The following is an 18,064-nucleotide window of genomic DNA, read 5'->3' on the forward strand; positions in this document are numbered from 1 at the left end:
CCACAGTCTACTTCTGTGCATTAATGTTGATGGGAATTAGAGTGGTGCGTGGTACTATAATTACGACATTATCTCCAGTTCAAGTTAATTACTAACTACAGGCTTGGTTTACAGAGAGTAGTCACAGAGATTTCACAAGGCAAGAACTTTTTCCTCCTACTTTCTTTCTCTTTCTTTTCTTCCCCTCTCCCTTCTGTGGCAGCTTTGCTGTACTCTGATCTTGGTGCGAGATCAAGATAAGACGTTGTGTTAATCAGAGACAAAGCACACGGTGCATGCGGCCATTGTGGATCTTTGTTTCTTAAATACTACATCATTTGAAAAGGGAATTTATGAAAATATGAGTCTGCCTGTATTATTCCATTCAAGTCCACACAATGACTGTAGCTAATTTGGCTGAAGCACCAGTGTTGTTTCTGGTAAATGCCACCTGTCTTGTTTACGATGATCATGAATTCACTTGCTGTCAGACAGGTGGGAGTTGTAAACGTGTGCTTTTGTCCGCTGTGGATCTTTGATCTGCACCCCTGGTACCCATGCTGGAAGAAAGTGCACTCCTGAGTATCATACTGTCTGGAGGTCTAATTGCCTGTCGTTCCCAAACCATTTATCTGAGCTGTAATTATGTCGAGGAGCTAAAGACAGACTTCTGCCACAGTAGTGGGGTTGTAATGTTGCATCACATGAGGCGTTGACATGCTGTGGTTGAGGTGGCAGTTGACGCCAATGTTGGATGTTCGCATCCTTTATGTTGTGGGCTAGTTTATTAGAGGGGTACTGAGTCGGAGTGATGGGATAATGCATGTATGGATGCATGTTTTTGCACATGTATCTGCATGACTCATAAATGGGTCGGTGGAGGTCTGGGCAGGTTGCCAGCTGTTGGGCCGTCATAGCCCTCAGACCCCCAGTGTGCACCTCCCTCTTATAGCCCTTATAGTTCCCACTCAGATAGCCATCAGCAATCTGTGTGTACAGTCCCCTGTCTGCAGGTGTGACCCTGTCATCCTCTCCCAGGGACTGCACTGACTCCTCTCACTGCATGGCTTCAGTTGGTTTCGGACAAGCCATTTCACCTCAATTATACAGGCTTAGGGCTCGGGAAGTGGTTGACACGTGCCCTTAGGGCAGGAGTATATACTCTGTGTGTCTCAGCGACGGTGCTCTGTGCAGGAGTGCTGCTTTTTCATGCTCTGATAGGTAGTTATGGTATGTTGTTAAAGGGTTATCTTGCATCTGTCTAGCAGAGAAGAAGTGGTGAGGGCTCTTCATGATGTCAGTGCATGGCTTCCCTCACAGAGGTCGAGCAGACAGTCTACAGAAGTCCACAATCAGTAAGACAAAGATATGTGGATTGAGGTTTCTTGGTTGCATTTTCTATGTTGGGTTTGTGTGCACTGTTTTCCATAAGGGTCATTTTTTACTGACCGGTGAAATCTTCCATCTCAAAGTATCAAAATTAAAGCTTTTCGGCATTATCATTTGAACAAATATAGAATTTAAAAAAAGTTTGTATTTTCTTTTAAGTGAGGTTGTATGAAGTAATTATCCAGAGTCAATGTATTGGCGACAGTAGATTGCAGTCGACGTGAGATTGTAGAATCAGACAGGAGCACCCGGCCAGGTGTGTGACTTTGGTGATTTAAAGGGTTAATCCAGATTCACCAAAGTCCCACAAGAATACAAATACACTAACAGATCAAGGCAGCGGTAGACCAGCAACTTCCATGTTTTGCGAAGTAAGACTGACGTTTTTGTCAATGTAATCTTGTGGCTTTGAAGAGAGTATAGATAATGCAGGACCCCGTCTACAGCTGTACACTGCTTTGCTCCCGCTCTGGTACTCCTCTCTGTTTCTCCACACTTGGGGCGTGTCGACTGCCATCTACTGCAGGTAATACAATGGCTATGGATAAGTACATGATACAACCACACTATCCCTTTAATTTTCTTACACTTATAGTGAAATTTTTTTTTTTTTCATGATGCTAGAATTAAAAGTGCTTTGTGACAACTGTAATTTCATTTCGCAGCCCTGTTGGAATAGTCGCTGTACGAAACACGGACTCCCCGTCTGTAACCCGAGTCTGTATGCAATTAGGATTCTTGCGTGAACCGCATTCACTGTGGATGAGCAAGTGAATGGGAACAGATGTTTTGAGTAAGCCCTAGCATGTAAGCACTTTCTCTATCATGAGAAGTGCTTGCCATGAAGGAATCCCTTTCATTGTCAAAAAACCCTTATGCAACAATTGTCTTGCGCCTAATTCTCTGTTAGACTTTTTAGCCCCAGATTTAGCATGAAAATGTCCACAGGAGGGCTTCCAAGCAGGGGGTGGAATGCATCTCAATCATGTAAATACACAAACCCCTCTTTTCCCACACAGTACTATCCACTTTCATTCGAGGGTGAGAAAATTAGCTGTTAGTAGTTAACACCTGCAAATCTCAAGCCACTCCCTGTATTTGTACTGTCAGGCTGTCATTTAAGTCGTCTCAATAGGGGAGTAGGAGTAGTACACACATATAGACCTTGTTGATGCTTGAAAGTAATTTTGAGGGGATATACAATGGAATGCAGTTTCATAATGAAACTGAGGCTGAAGAGGCTTTAATGTAACAATGGACGAATGTGGACCCTCATATTCAGACACACACTGTCATGTTAAGCTTCCTGTAAGCATGTGATTTCATGTCTTTGCTTTACAACAGGACACTTTGCGCTAACACACTGTAAATTCTTTCAAAGAGTTTGTCTGATATCAAAATAGCGGTACGACTGTTGAAAGTAACACTCAACCATATCATGGCCCTTGGCACACACACACACACACACACACACTCTGGCCCATGCCAGTGGATGCCATGGCCTGGTAGGGTTGTCTGATGGGACGATTGAGTTATCATATCCGCGCAGCTGCCTGAAGTGGCCACACAATAAAGTTATCTGTCCATCGCTTGCCCACGAGCCCCCTCTGAACGCCCGCCAGCCTGGTCCTTTGTCCGGACCATCTGACTGTCATGCCTCAGCAGCCTCTCCAAGACGACCAGGAACAGCCAACTGCTGAGGACATGGAGCGATGGGGAGAAGGGATGATCCTACAGGAAAAGCCTTTGTATTGGAGAAAAGGGGCAGATTAGCATTTAGGCTGAGGAGGAAAATGCAAATGACTTTGTAAAGCTTTGATCCATTTTCTGTAAAAGCAGGCCTTTACTGTAAATTTGAGGTGTGGGGGGGGGGGGGGGGGGAGTCTTTTCATAGCCTAAAATCAGTCATGTAGCTGCACTTGCAGGGGGCACCATGCATGGGGCAGGAGGGTCTGTAGTGGTTGACACACTGCTTCCACAGAGGAAGGAGCAAAGCCCTGTAAATCCCTCTGGTCTGTGGCCCTGAGCCCTCCTCAGCTTCACCAGCCTATCAACAGACAGAGAACACGGGGCTTTCTCACGCCACACAGGCACCACTTCGCTTTCTCTGCTGTCTCCTCCACGCCCTGTCTGCTTCTCTGCCTCTTTCTTTCTTTCCTGTCTCCCACCGTCTTCCTCTCTGCCTGTCAAAGCAGGCAAAGAAGCTAGACTCAAGTCATCTCTGTTCCCTGTTCCTCATATCTCATCTCAAGTCTTTCCTCTGGTTTAATTGCCTCACAGTTTCCCCCCCTGGCTGCAGATGGTTTGTTGGTTTGTTTTTTGCCAGCCGTCTCTTTGTATGGTACTTTAGGGAAATGTGCTGCGGTGCTTGTTACACAGGGACAGTTTGCTCTGTGGCAACACATTTAACAGACCAGTGTAACAAGCTTGAACAAGCAGGTGCACATGTTTAATAGATTTGTGTTGTCTTACTGGAAGTATACCAGTTTAAGTGATACTTTACCCAAGCGCTGTCTTCTCAGTGTAGTCTTGAATGGTTTCTCTAAAACGTTTGTTGTTAGTAAAAAAAACCAAATAGTGGATCTAGTGAGATCAAATTAATGTCAGTTGATTTCCATGTTTTTTTTATCCAAATGTGTTATATATTATAATTCACTTATCTCTGATATTCATCCATATGCTCAGTACGTACACAAAAGATAGATTTAGCCAATTATTCTTGTCAGGATCTCCATAGTCGTTCATTTCTATAGTCAAGAAACTAGATGCAGTAAAGCACAACATGTAACTCGCAGTATAATGCAGTTTACATTTTTAGTCACCATGTTATGTTTTCTTAAGTTATTGTGATTCATATTCATCCTTTTAAGATTATGGTAAGCGTGTTGGAGGAATAAGTATCGCATCAGGTCTTCCTCCAGTGAGAGCACCATGTGCTATACTGTAAGTCCTGTGTGCTGCGGCTGCCTCGGCAGGGTTTGGCATAGCCATGTGCTTGTTGTGCATTCTGCTGCAACGTGTCATTCCAGAGAGCGGAGAGTTAGTCAATGGGCAGACCTGCCTGTCGCCCTGCACAACATATTCATTCGAGCTGACAGCAGACTTTATGGGAGTCAGTCAGGGGCTGGCATGGAACCCGAAGAGCAGGAAGAAAAGCAGGCTTTTATGCTAAGGACAAAAGAGCGACAGGGGATCCAAATTTAAGGTCATTGCATAACTACGGGAACGGAGGGATGGGGGATGGTGAGGTACAGAGGTTGAGGTGTTTGAGGGAAGCACAAATTGGGAGAGATCTTCTTTCACGTCACAACCCTATTGCCTAGTGCCGGTCAGAAAAGTTAGTGGAACCTATAGAGCCACAAGCGATGGATGAGTGCTCTCTGTATTGGGGAATTACTTGAAGGTGACACAGGGAGTGATGCATTACCCGAATCTACACAGGGGAAAGTGTAATATTGTCTTTGCACAAAGTCATATTTCACTCCATAGAGCGCATGCTGCAATAAGAGTTTTAATAAAGCTGAACACAAGTTCTGCATTATGATTCATAGTGTATAATGTTTTAATCATGATGACTCTCGCTGCTCATTTCTTTAATATGTGATTCTAATAAGAGACTCAGTGAGAGAAAGTTCATGCAGCAGATAGGAGAAAGATTTTAACAATAAGATCCCTGAGGACACAGTGAGGATATGCTGATATCACTGTTAGCTGATCACACAGTTTAGTGCAATAATGTAATTATCCTCACTCTCCCCTCTAATAGGTGTGAGGGTTGTAATTTTCCCTCCATTTCTTTGTCTCTCATCCACTGCACTGCCCAGATTCTTACATTGTTCTCACTCGCAGTGCTTTGTCTCCAAGGCTTCCACACACACTGAAGAATCTGTGCTATCCCAGTGAAGGACAAGTTAAGTTATTGTAAAATGTTGTTCTGCAGTAATTATATTCCTTCACTCCTATAGCAAATTCTATAGGACCTGCTAATGACCTTTTAAAGGGCACATGATAGCTATTTTAATCGAAGGATTAGTCCAGATTTTGTGTTAAGTCTCCATATTTTGAAATTATTAATTTCACTTCTTCAGTTTTTGTAGTACCTTATTTGTGTTTTTTTCTGCTCTGGATGAACAGAGAAAATGGTTTCAGAAAGGTACCTGCAAAAAAAATAGAAGTGGTTTCACATTTCTATGTTGTGGCCCCTTAACAGATGGAGATGATTATGATTTTATAAAGTTATCCATCTGTTATGGAACTTTTAAAGAGAGTTGCAAAGCATTTCCCACAGACTAAAAATAACGGCAAAAGTATTACGAGAGTGGTTGGAAATGTATGCCGCAGGGTGATAGATCGTATCTTTTGGTCTTATACAAATCCTAGTAGTTACATTTAAGTTGAGAGTGATAAGGCACTTTTGACTCAAGGCGAGGCAAGAGCATAATCATTTACTGGATTAAGTGTGATAGCAAAAGTATGAATTACTTCGTCCAGATCAGTAAATTATAAGATATATTTCATTTTGGAAATAGTGATGGTGATAGAAGATCTGCTAGCCTGTTTAAACATGAAAAAACGCCAGCCCCTTGATATAGGCTTTGCAATGACGGACCTAAATGAAGGCAGAAAGTTTAGTCTGTTAGAAAGTTTGACATTGAGCATTTGATATTTCCAGAGCAGGTTTTGATACATTTTCTTGCCTAGAGAACCCGATATGGAGCTTGTGAGAAGTGGCGGTGCACAAGAGAAAGTCACAGTATACCAAAGAAGTGAAATGTAGTGCCAGTGTTGCGTACCGGCCCACTTTGTGCACTCGTTCTCATTATTGACTCCCTTTTCAAGCCGAGCATATAAAGAATAGAAGAGAAAATAGAAGAGTTGAGTCTTTTAATCATGAGTTACGTCTTTCCACTGAGCAACAGTGTTTGAGGACTGTAAATATGCAGTTTACACTCCCGAAACATGAATAGAAACCTAGTTATTTCAATTCTTGTTCTCCTCAGCCTTTGGATGGGAATATGACAGCTACACTGTCTGCACAGCCAAATGCTTCATGTAAGTTTCCAAATTCATGGAACTGTAACTTGTTGGCTTTGCCTGCAGCATCAGGGATCTTGACGTAATGGTCTTTCAGTTGAGAAAAAGCACTGCAGCCTTGATGAATTACTTTACTGTTGCTTCACTGACACTTAAATCTCCCGTTTGACAGTAAAAGGTGCCAAAAACCTTATCGTGATCAGCACTTGGATAGAAGTCTAGGCCTTCATGTTTGACGACAGTGCGATTCTAATCTCCAACAGTAGAATGAGCTCGTCTGCAGTTTATTTGCTCCTGTCTTGAAGGGATTATCTGGATGGTGGTTTATGTTAGTTTTCATAGAAATAGTCTAATAAGAATGTTAAATCAGGCAAAGGGCCATGTTTAAGAGAACTGTTTCACTCAATCTGGATTAAAAAGCCACTTTAGTTTATCTGGGGGAAACTACATTTAAGATCCAAGACATTTCAAAAGGAACAAAACATGCAATTGGTTGCTAAAATAAGGAATCTGGTAACTGTGTCACAAAGATTAGTTGATGCTATGAAGTATCTAATGAATCTTACTTTGGCTCAAAATAAATGATTTGATCTCTCTCTCTCAAACCTTGGACAAAAACTGAAATTTGAGAACGAACCAGTAGTTTGAAAAACATGAAAAGAAGTTCTGCTGTATTCTTTACCATCTGATTTGCACAGCAATCCTCTGCTTCCACTGACGGATGACGCAGGAAATGGCTACTGCCAGTATGAGGGGAGCTTATTGTAATACACTGCCAACAACTTCCCAAACTGGAGCAGGGAGTACAGGGTTCATCTCCATTGTCCCTCCTGCAAAGTTATTTAAGCCTCCATATTGTCCATCCTATTTATTTTTCTGCTGCTGGCCCCTATTCAGCTTCTGCCAAGGTATTACTGTGTTGTGGAACTCAAACAATTCTTTACGGCTGTTGTGTGTCGCTGGCAGTTGTGAGTGTGTTTCCAAAAGTGTGTGTGTGTGTGTGTGTGTGTGTGTGTGTGTGTGTGTGTGTGTGTGTGTGTGTGTGTGTGTGTGTGTGTGTGTGTGTGTGTGTGTGTGTGTGTGTGTGTGTGTGGGGGAATTGTTCTCTTCAGGCTTTTGGTGGCTGCAATTCCTGGGATAGTGTAGCACAGACACTGTATCAGTTTATTTGTCTATCTGCTCAATCCCTAACACATCACTTTCTGTTACATGTATGCATAGTTGCAAATACACAGTTCGGGCAGTGTGCGTCATTCAGATGACTTTCACTATGACTTACTCAGAAAACGGTTGACAAATGTTAAATCCTTTTTCTTCTTTTTTTTTTCCTGTGGGCAGTTTATTCTCTGTACTGCAGTTTCTGTTGAAATCCCCTGGTTGGTAGTTTATTGAATGTAAAGCAGACTGGCTTAGAGGCCGAGGCTGTAGGAGGGCTGCTAATATGCTAGCATCCCCCAGATGGGAGAGCTCTCCCTCTCCCTAAGCCAGATGTATTAGAAGCTAATAATCTGTTTGAATGTGGCACATTTTCCACTCAGGCTGTTGTGGTGGGATCATTATGGAACCACTTGTCACTTTAAGGTACTTGTTTGAACTGAGTTACATGTTATGATGTGTGTGGTTACTAATCTCTTAGATGGATAGAGAGGACTTGGAGAGAAAGCGTGTGGTTTTCTTCAGGGAATGTCGACATGCAGGCGAATGTCTCCCTTCATAAGTCTTTATGCACATCCACACTTTGATTAATTTGATGGCATGTCTTGTAGGAGTACGAGAGAGGTGTATTTTTATTTTCCTCGAAGACCTTATAATCTCCACCATCTCAACTGGAAGTGCAGGACACAAATACCTAACATACTGAATGTCAAGCCAAAACAGTTTTTTTTACAGTACAACAACCAATATCCTCAGAGTCTCAGTTTAGATAAGGAAAATATGTATGAGGGTCAATTGAACTGGATTTTGGACTTTGTGTAAGTCAGATTCTGAAGGATGCATCTGAAACAGGTTGCAGCTCAGGGTTCACAAATTCACTTAACAACATCTCAAAGCCTCCCAGCACCGTACATAACCCGCAGAACTCTACAGATCGTTTCCTGTGAAGGCGGTGAACTTTATTTCCTCTGCTTCTAGTGGTTTTCTAAAATGGGTCAGCAGATGTTAGAGACAGAAAAAGGGAAAGAGAGGAGGAGGAGGAGGAGGAGGAGGAGGAAGAAGAAGAAGAAGAGGAAGAGGAGGAAGAAAAACAGCCAAAGCAAACTGTTTGCTCTGCAGTGTGGGCTGAGAGGAGAGATCAAGTGAAGAGTGGGAGAGAATTAAGGGTAGAGACTGTATCTACTCTTATGTTCTACTGTGATGCTGCCAATGAAAAATTCTGTGCTTTTTCGGGATCAGAGGAGATCCCGTTCTGTCTTTTGCCCACCACTCCTCTTCAGATTCTATATCATCAGTATTTATAATAACTTTCCTTTTGATATCTTACATTTGCAGACCATATTTCATCTCTTTGCCATACTGTACACATTCAGAGTAAATGCATGTATGCAAATATGTCACATGTGAACAATATTTGACTCTCTTTGAGGCATGGAGCGAACTTTCAGTTTGTTATGTGTTAACCTATCATCGCAGGTTGTGCATTGAACTAGAGCGGGAGTGTGTTTCTGATGCTGTATGTAAGTGCTTTTGTGTGACAAGACATTGCGAATGAGGGCCTGCCCTCAAAGATCTCTCAGATATAAATGAGTGAATGAATGACCCTCTGTGTTTTGTTGTGTCTTATCTCTGTTCTATTTATTCTTCTGCTCTCAAGTCAATCTTTTAAAAGGGATCTTGATCTCAAAGAGACTTCCTCATTATAATAATAAGATTTTAATGAAAAAGCTAACATTTTCTAAATGTCGGGCTGTTAAGAAAGTTTCTTTTGGTCTTTCTATATTTTTGCTTTGTACTGCTGTTTTTCCCTAACATGTGTTTTGCTTGTTTTCCAGGCTCAAACAACAGGGTGAACCAGTGTCCTGTCAATGAACACGGTTGCCTGGACCTGGATGTGTGTATCCATATGAGCAAAGTGTGTGATGGAGTCCCCGACTGCACCGATGGCTGGGATGAGGGCCCTCACTGCAGAGGTAATATACACATAGAAGCATGCAAACACATCTGCTAACTCCCATTTTCTGCAAAAAAAAAAGTGAGAAGAGATAGTATCATCATTTTCTCTATCTCCGCTGTCGCAGAGAGACAAGAGTGACGGCCTTTGTTGCGGGTCAAAAATGACCAGCCAGCATCTCCTCTACAGTATTAGGCCATTTAATGAGCTGGCCTGCTCAGGTTTGTGCAATTACAATGGAATTTCTCTTTCTGTTGGAAAAAAAAAAGTCATTAATTTGTCAATCAGCCTAGCTATGTCACGGTTTCCCAAATCCCTGTGGAAATGATGAGCATTGAGCCCAGATGCAGCTGGAAAAGAATCTCATCAAATCCTCCACTATTAATTAGAGTTGATAGAAGAAGGAGCGATGGAACATATTGGGTCCATAGAGTCGGTCTTTGTTGCAGTAGACAAAGAAGCAAACACTGGCCGCCTACAGAGTATTGCCTCAGAATTCAGCAAGGCAGTCCTCTGATATAGCGGTAAGAAGCTCTTGTCTGTTTATAGTTGCTATAACTCATGTTGAGTTACATAATTTTTATTTCAGTTGTGCACACCCAAGTGTCGTTCTCTCCATTTTGCTTGTAGTAGTAGTAGCGCCCTGTGCTAGTCAGTATCAAACGCCCTTTCCTGGAATCCAAAATCACTTATTTAATCAAATATTTACAATCAAGTCTTTGTGGACCAAAGTCCTGGAACATGAGTTGGTCTGCCAGGTTCCCAAAACATGTCTGTAATCTCAGATCATCTTATCTCTTCTGCTAAGTATTAACCAAAGCTTCAGTATCTACAACTGTAAATTTGAGTAATTTAAAATATTTTAGGTTAATTTGTTGTGAGCATGATGTGCATTTACTTTTTCAGTTGTAACTTTTCGTGTTTTAAAGTAAGCCCTGTGTATTCTATTTGTGTTATTTTTTTGCAATGTAATGTCTCTCCATCTTATTCTCCTCTGTACACATGTTTCTTATTGAACCCTGTATAGATAAAGACTGAGTGAATACATAGAGTTAAATTACTAGATTAAAAAGCTGTAGTGCATTAGTCAGAGCATTTAAGTGCGATACGGTTTATCCTGTTGGGCTGATGAAGTGGACACTTGTTTTGGAGTGGGTGAGCGTGTTGGTATCCCACACACTGGTCATCACTGCGAGACAAGCCTTTACACAACATAGTGATGATGTCATCTAATCACAACATGCACCCGCCTGAAGACACAAGTCCAGCTGTCCTCAGTAAAGCATTAGTCACACACCTACACTTTCATGGGCTTGTAATGCATGCATATACTCACACGTGCACACAAACGGACACTCACAGTCACATTCTTGCAAATATACACCCATTACGCCACACACAAACACGCCAGCAGTGTGTCAAGAAGGGTTGGCTATGCCGTTTGTGAGCTCCCCTCTTTTCAGTGAAAGCCCTGGCCTTTCACAAGCATGTACGTGTTTGCTTGTACGCCAGGTTGTGCAAGTAAACCTGAAAGCACACTTTGTCAGTCGGTGTGTCCAGGTAATTCTGCCAAAGTTGTTGACAAGAGGTGGTTAGAAAGGGGGAGTGTAGCAAGGTTAGGCAGGAATTTTATCTCACTGAAATACATTTTCTCAGCATTTTGAAAGTGTGTGTGGCAGGGCAAGGGATTAGTTGCCGTGGTTTGTGTTAAGAAATGATAGCAAGGGAGTAACCACTCGGACTCAATGGTGCTGCGATGGGTGGTGAATTTGATACGGGCGATATGGTTCCAAGTTTCAGATACAGCACTCGATTTGTGTTTTTTGACTCTTAGCAAAAGCAAAGTCATTGGAAATGAAAATGTTTTTGTTTGAGGTCCTCAAACTCTTTTTTTTCTTACTATGAGTGAGAAAATAGTCAAGACTATTACGTATGTCAGCTGCCGCACCACGTTTAAATATCAGCATTGGCTGGCCGTAGAGTAGCCCTAGTTTGTTTCATACACTTACTGTAGCTGCAGGTAGTACTAGTAAGCCTGATACCTCGACCCCTTAAGAACCGTCTCTGATAGCAAAAGAAGGGAGTATATAGTAGGATCTGACTTGTTCAAGGGAGCAGTCCTTGGCGCCTTGTTTAAGAGCATGTAAAAGGCATATGTTGAGACTGCTTTCCAATGTTATTACATGATCCAAACCAGGGTCTTGAGTTTCTTTGTCATCCTTTAGTCAAAACACAAACTATATGGCCAGGCCTATGTTTAAAAGGCCCCTTTTAACTAAATGTAGCCTTCTTGGTCAATTGGCAGTTATGTTGTTTTTCTGTCATATGGGTGAAAGTTGAGTCTTTTCATTGATCTGAAGGCCTGCATTTGTCCTTTCTCTGTCATCTTGTGGGTGATGGGGCCTCTGCTGGGGGGCAAGTCCTTAGACCTGCCTCCCTCAGAAGGGACTGATTGATAGGGAAAAGAAAATGGGGTCATGGCAGTGCTCTTGAGAGCTCTCGCCGTCTCAAAGGGCTCCTTGATTATTGTAGTGGCCTGATGCTATTGTTTATGCATGCAGTGGTTTTTCATTGTCCTTCATGTCTCACTAACTGGGGAATGAGAATCGGTCATAGGCTACTTGAATCTGCCTGTAGTTAGACCACATTTTCATCTTTATTCATGAGTGGGTCTTGACCTAAATGAGTTTATTGGCTGCAGTTAGAGTTTTCTCGCATGACAAGACCTGTTTTTATTGCCAGTCTTTGCCCGTCACTGTATTTAGAGACGGAGTGTTACGAAACTGTCATGTATTTCTAGGCTCGTGATGTGAAGGCAAGTTAAACTGTTGTGTGTGTGTGTGTGTGTGTGTGTGTGTGTACATTTGTGTTTGAGTATTTGTGTTAGTTTAAGTGTCTGGGTCAGCAGGCTGCCACTGTTTGTAACCATGATAGCTACTGTTTGCTCATTACTCAAGCCACTGCCCTGCTCGTGTTTGCACATGGTTATTCTGTCCCCTTTGACTCTGTAGCCCCACACAATTGCCAATAAATGCCCCTTTTATTTTCACAATTGCTGAGCCTATGCACACCTTAATACCTGGGTATGCACATATTCTTCTCCTATTAAGTATGATCTACCCTTCTCAAAAGTTATTTCTGTTCAGTACAGTGTACTGTGCAGCACATGGAATGCACCAAATAATCACAAAGTAGTTTCACAGTATGAAATTGTCTCAGCGAGTGCCTGATAGTGTGTTTTAAATGAGCATGGCCTTCTGCTAAACTTAAATGAGATTAGTGTTCTCAAAGTTCTGGTCGATAATAAGTTTGTCCGAATTCTTCATAATATTATGTGCAATGCTAGAATGCAAACTGATTATGTAAAAGTATGCATATTCATACAAACACATAGAAATATGTACAAACCATTCAGTTTAAGAAGTAGGAAGCAGGTAATTTGATGGAACTGTGTAGTAAAACGGTAGGCTCCTGTCAGCTGCAGGTAGAGGGCAGGGGCATGTGTAGACTTGTTTCCAGACTGTGAGAGCACAAAGGAAGGAATGTCCTGGGAATTACCTCTCTTTAAAGTCTCACACATTGGAATAACCTGTTTTTGTTAGTGTGTGTGATTCAATTTGTGCTTTCAATTACGGCGTGTGGATGTCGAAATGCAGGGAGGCTTCATTTATTTTATTTGGGATTTTTCATAAAGTAAGGGATTAGTTTTCAAGCCAGTTGATGGATAGATGAGCTGATCTTTTTAAAGACTTGTTTTTTGTTGCGCAACTACGGACATGACCCACACACCACCCGGCCTCTTTTTCACTCAACCTGCGTCACCCTGTTGCACCCGGCCTGTCCGCCCCATGAGTGTATTTTAGAGGAAAATGTCAACTTTCATATATTTGCTGGCCAACACCAGTTCTTCTTCTCTTCTTCATGTCTCTGTGGTCTCTCCTAAAGTTCATTTTTCTCTCTAATTTTGTGTGTTGCTGTTCATGCTACTCATCTCTTTCACCTTTATTTGTGTGTATTGGTAACACCCTTATAGGAATAGTTCCAGACATATTTTCAGAATATGCATATCATATAATCTGCAAGGAGGACACAACCTCAATGGATTGCATCTGGAACTTGTGCTGTCATTGTATTGAAACATGTATTATATTTTCATCAGCAAGTCATTGACGCCTGTCTTGTGCAAACAAATGTGAGATATCTTCTGATAAAACTCGGTCTAGTGGGCCTTTTTGGCAAACAGCCTTCTACTCTCACTCCTTGCTTCCCTTTAAAGAGCTACAGATGAGTGAAACTGAGGTTTTGCCATCCATGCAGTAACGGGATCAATGGCTTTGGCATGCTTGTTTAGGACTGAAGGCCTCCAGTGTGTCACAGTGTGATTTGTTTGCTTCGTTCATTAACCTCTGGTCAAATGTCCGACGTGCTGCTGTTGCCTGTTTGCTTGGAGCGGGAACCTGCTAACCACTCCATATCCTGAAGTCCTTTCTGCACTCGTTTCCACCTCTGGTTTGCCCTGCCTTCCTCTTCTCCCCCCTCTTTCTCCATTCCTCTTCATTCTTCTGTTTTCTGTTCTTCTCATCACAGTTTCTGTCCTCACTTCTCTCCCGTCCCTCTGCTCTTCCTGCTATCGTACAACTACAAATGCTCTCAGATGTAAGAACAAGCAAAAGGATTTGCAGATTCACATTCCAGAAACATTTTTTCCCCAGACTCTCTCAAAGGAACATTTCTTTTCTTTTTTTGGAATAGGCCCAAAAAAGTGAATTAAAGTAGGCGATATTTTTGAATGCATTTTTGGAGTAGCTGGGCGATAAGTATTAACATTTATCATCTCAACATACTATTCTATCGTCGCAAGAGTCTCACCATATCATACTTTAGAGTTCTAATTTCTAAAGGAATGACTAATTAGATCTAACCAATATCTGTCAAAATAATAGTTCTTGCTTTTGACAACAATTTCCTTTGAATCATAAGATTATGATCGGATTTTGTTTTTATAAAACGCATTATAAATAGATGGATGTGAGTAGACTTTGTGATTTGAGTAATTTGTATCATCACAGGTTGATACTGAGATAATGATGATAAAAATTAAAGCAATACTAATTTTGTCTATATGGCCCACTCATAGCTAGATAGGCACAAAATGACCCTGGACAGAAGTGCATTTTGGGGGTATTTTAGCACTCTAGTTGCCTGTGGCCTCTCACAGTGTGAGGCTCAGTGAATGGATTCGATGTGGGCCGCATTGTTTGCTAAGGGACTCTTCCTTTCAGCGGGGCCACAACAAAAGGCTCATTGTGGCCCAGAGTGCCACAGGCTTTATATAACATGGGCCCTTTACTGGTCCAATCTCCGCTCTTCACAGCCATACTATCACTAGCTACTGTATGCATAGTGTGTCCATAACCATTTACCGTTTTTTCGTTGGAGGCCTCGGTAAATGTCTTTATGCAAGTGGAAGCCTCTTTTATTTAGTTTTGTTATATTGGTCTTTACACTTGGCAAATGATTAAATGGAGATATTTCTCAACAGGTTCATTAAGCTTTGAGTGAATTGTGACATTGTCAGAATGACACAGATGTGAATAGACAAAGGGAATATTGATGAAGGAATGAGAGTTGATCATTAACAGAACAATATATGCCCCTATGCGCTGAGATACTATAAAATCTGTAAAATGTTCATTTAATTCTGGCAGAACAAACTCAATGTGGGTCAGAGACCTGTTCTTGGTGGACACATGATCTAAATAATAAAATATTTTATCAGCCTGAGTTCAAGAGTGTCACAACAATCTTTATTGGATGTTTTAAAGCTAATAGAAGCTGTCTGAAATATCATTTGTTTTGTAATATCAGATGCGTTCCACCATTACTACCCTACCCCATTTATCTCCAAGCCTAGACAAACGCACACATGTGCTTGCACACACACATCCTTATAGCTATCACGATGAGGGGATGTGTGGATGCCCCCCTTTCATTTCCTGCCAAAAGGATGCGTCCTTGAGTTCCCTCTGGGGGCGGGAAAAAAAGAGGCCCCCCTAACGTGTGCGCATTCACATCAGCTCGTCTGTCACATGCCCGGACGAATACACATTCATACACGTGTGTGTGTGTGTGACCCCCTCTCTCACTCTCACTCTCACTCTCACACACACAATCCTATCTGATCTCCCAGTGGAGATGTGATAGGATAAGACAGTGTGGTTCTGTGAAGATTGTGCTGGGATTAAGATTAACATTAGAGAGCAGATCTGCACATAAACGTGATCAAGGATGAAATTACTTAAACAGGCTTCAATTAGCCTCCATTGTTGTCCAGAATTGATTTGCCCTCTACATACTTTTGATATGTATGCTGGCCCCGCTTTCCTAATCTACCGTATTCATATTTATTTATCTCTCTGTTTTTCTCTGCTTCAGAGGGAGCACCAGGCTGTGCCTCCCATGGGTGCCAGTTTCACTGTGCTGTGACTCATGATGGGCCTCTCTGCTACTGTAGCAACGGCTATGAGGTTGCTGCAGATGGAAAGACGTGTAAAGGTGAGTGGGTGATTTGGCAGATTTGTTCTAGCTTGGCCAAAGTAAAATTCATAAAATCATCTGATTACTCTGACTTTCTGCTTGCTGACTGAAATGTGCGTGGGGCAGAATGCAGAGAAGATTAAACATTGTTATCCAACCACTTGCCTCAAGGTAGTACACAAACGCAAGGTCCAGAGTTTGGTAGTAACCTTTGCTTTTTGTTACCTGGTGCTAAGATCTGCAGCAAGTTGTGAATAAGTGCTGTACAATCTGTATATATTTCATCACTGACCGTGTCTGTTAATGCATTGTTATTTTCCTGTAGATTTCAATGAGTGCAATGTGTACGGGACGTGCAGTCAGACGTGCACAAACGCCGAGGGCTCCTACACCTGCAGCTGTGTGGAGGGCTACCTGCTGCAGCCTGACAACCGCTCCTGCAAAGCCAAAAATGGTGAGAAAACACAAAAAAATGCGAAACATAGAAGAAGAAGAATGCAGTTAATTTTAAACCATAAAAAGAGATGTATTGACCTTTTGACTGCTCTTCATCTTCTCCTCATATCTCTTCCCTTTATGCCCCCTCTTCCCCACTGTATCCTCTGCTTGCCCTCCCTGTCTATTCCCCTGTCCCGATCACCCTCCCCAGAGCCAGTGGATCGTCTGCCTATGCTGTTGATTGCTAACCTCCATGACATCCGCTGCACCTCCCTGAGCGGCTCTACGTCCCGGCTGCCCTCCATCGCCACCAAGCAGACAATGGCTATGGACTTCATCTACGCTGAGGAGACCGTCTGCTGGATAGATGTGGGTGACACCCCCGCTGCCACCCAGCTGAAGTGCGCCAATATCCCTGACCTCAAGACTGTCACTAACATCCGCACCATCAACATCTCCCTCAGCCTGCACCGTGAGTAGTAGTTTAACTGACGAATATGACTGTAACAGAAAGCTTTTGGTTCTAGAAACTGTATTTTCCGCTGACACAGAAAAATGCTGTGGGGTACTTTGAGGGCATGACAGTTTAGTTGTAAACAGCCAGTGAAAGAGAATTGAATTCCTCGCATAAGTTGTCAGCGCACCCCGTGTGAAATTTCCGTTCTTTGCCTCAGGAATCAAATGGTCAACTTTACATCTGCTAGCTCAGAGAAATGTAAAATGTGAAGCAATACAGCCTTGTCTCTGAAAGCCGCTCATACCAGCATTAAAGTAGAAATGCTGAGTCCAGCATTATTTTTCAAAAGGTTTGTCTTTGAAGAACAGGGGCATCCTGACACACCACTAAATCATCCTGTAGAGGCAACATGTATATGTAGCTCATTTATGATGACATGATACATATAAGGCTGGCAGCATGCCTTCAGGTATTCATTTGCACATTTCTTGACAAGCATACTGTAACCTACTGTGTAGCCTGTGCATGGCTATTCCGAAGCCTGGAATTATATTCCTGCTCTTGTTTAATGCATTTTAATGTGGTCGGTTGTATCGCAAAGCGGGTCATTGATTTTTGTTACTATGACATTTGGCATTAGGTTTTCCCATAGAAGTCCTTTCTGCTTTCACAAGTCGTCCCGATTACTGTACATTTTGTCCTGGAAGGTGTTGTAGATATATAGCACATGTTTGTGTGTGTGAAGCGGGATATTATTTTGACCTTAACCGGTAAACAATGAAGGGAAATGTCTTGCCTGTGGAGTTAATGGTCTCAAAGCCATAGGCATCGTCATTACTCCCGGGCTCTCATCTCTTGGCCATTACCCAGACATGAGTAGCATGTGAACGCTTCCCTCTGACAGGCTTGCTCATATAATGCTGACATGATTTATCTCTGATTACGAGCCTGACAAGGTTTGTTTTTATTCGCCTGGCTGACGGAGCCGTTGCTCTGTAAGAATGGGGGCAGAAATGTAGACAAAACATGAAAGCTAGGGTGTGGGTCTGTGCGTGTGTGCATATGTTTGTGCGTGTGGGAAGCGTTCCCCTGAGAATTGGCCTCAGGCATCTAACGGCAGA

At 42.4% G+C, this 18,064-nt stretch overlaps 1 protein-coding gene across 2 annotated transcripts in view; it reads left to right on the forward strand.

The window, feature by feature from the left end:
• The window catches only part of LOC306708445 (low-density lipoprotein receptor-related protein 1-like), an 81,554-nt gene that overhangs the window by 14,945 nt on the left and 48,545 nt on the right, over nucleotides 1–18,064 (forward strand). For both annotated transcript variants that reach the window (XM_079176283.1, XM_079176284.1), the window contains exons 3-6: nucleotides 9,393–9,530; nucleotides 15,947–16,066; nucleotides 16,374–16,502; nucleotides 16,698–16,958. In XM_079176283.1, coding sequence (XP_079032409.1) covers nucleotides 9,393–9,530; nucleotides 15,947–16,066; nucleotides 16,374–16,502; nucleotides 16,698–16,958 — 648 coding nt within the window. The remainder of the gene's footprint in view (nucleotides 1–9,392; nucleotides 9,531–15,946; nucleotides 16,067–16,373; nucleotides 16,503–16,697; nucleotides 16,959–18,064) is intronic.

Source organism: Pholis gunnellus (genome assembly GCF_910591455.1).
Source record: "Pholis gunnellus genome assembly, chromosome: 2".
In the NCBI taxonomy this organism is placed as follows: Eukaryota; Metazoa; Chordata; class Actinopteri; order Perciformes; family Pholidae; genus Pholis; species Pholis gunnellus.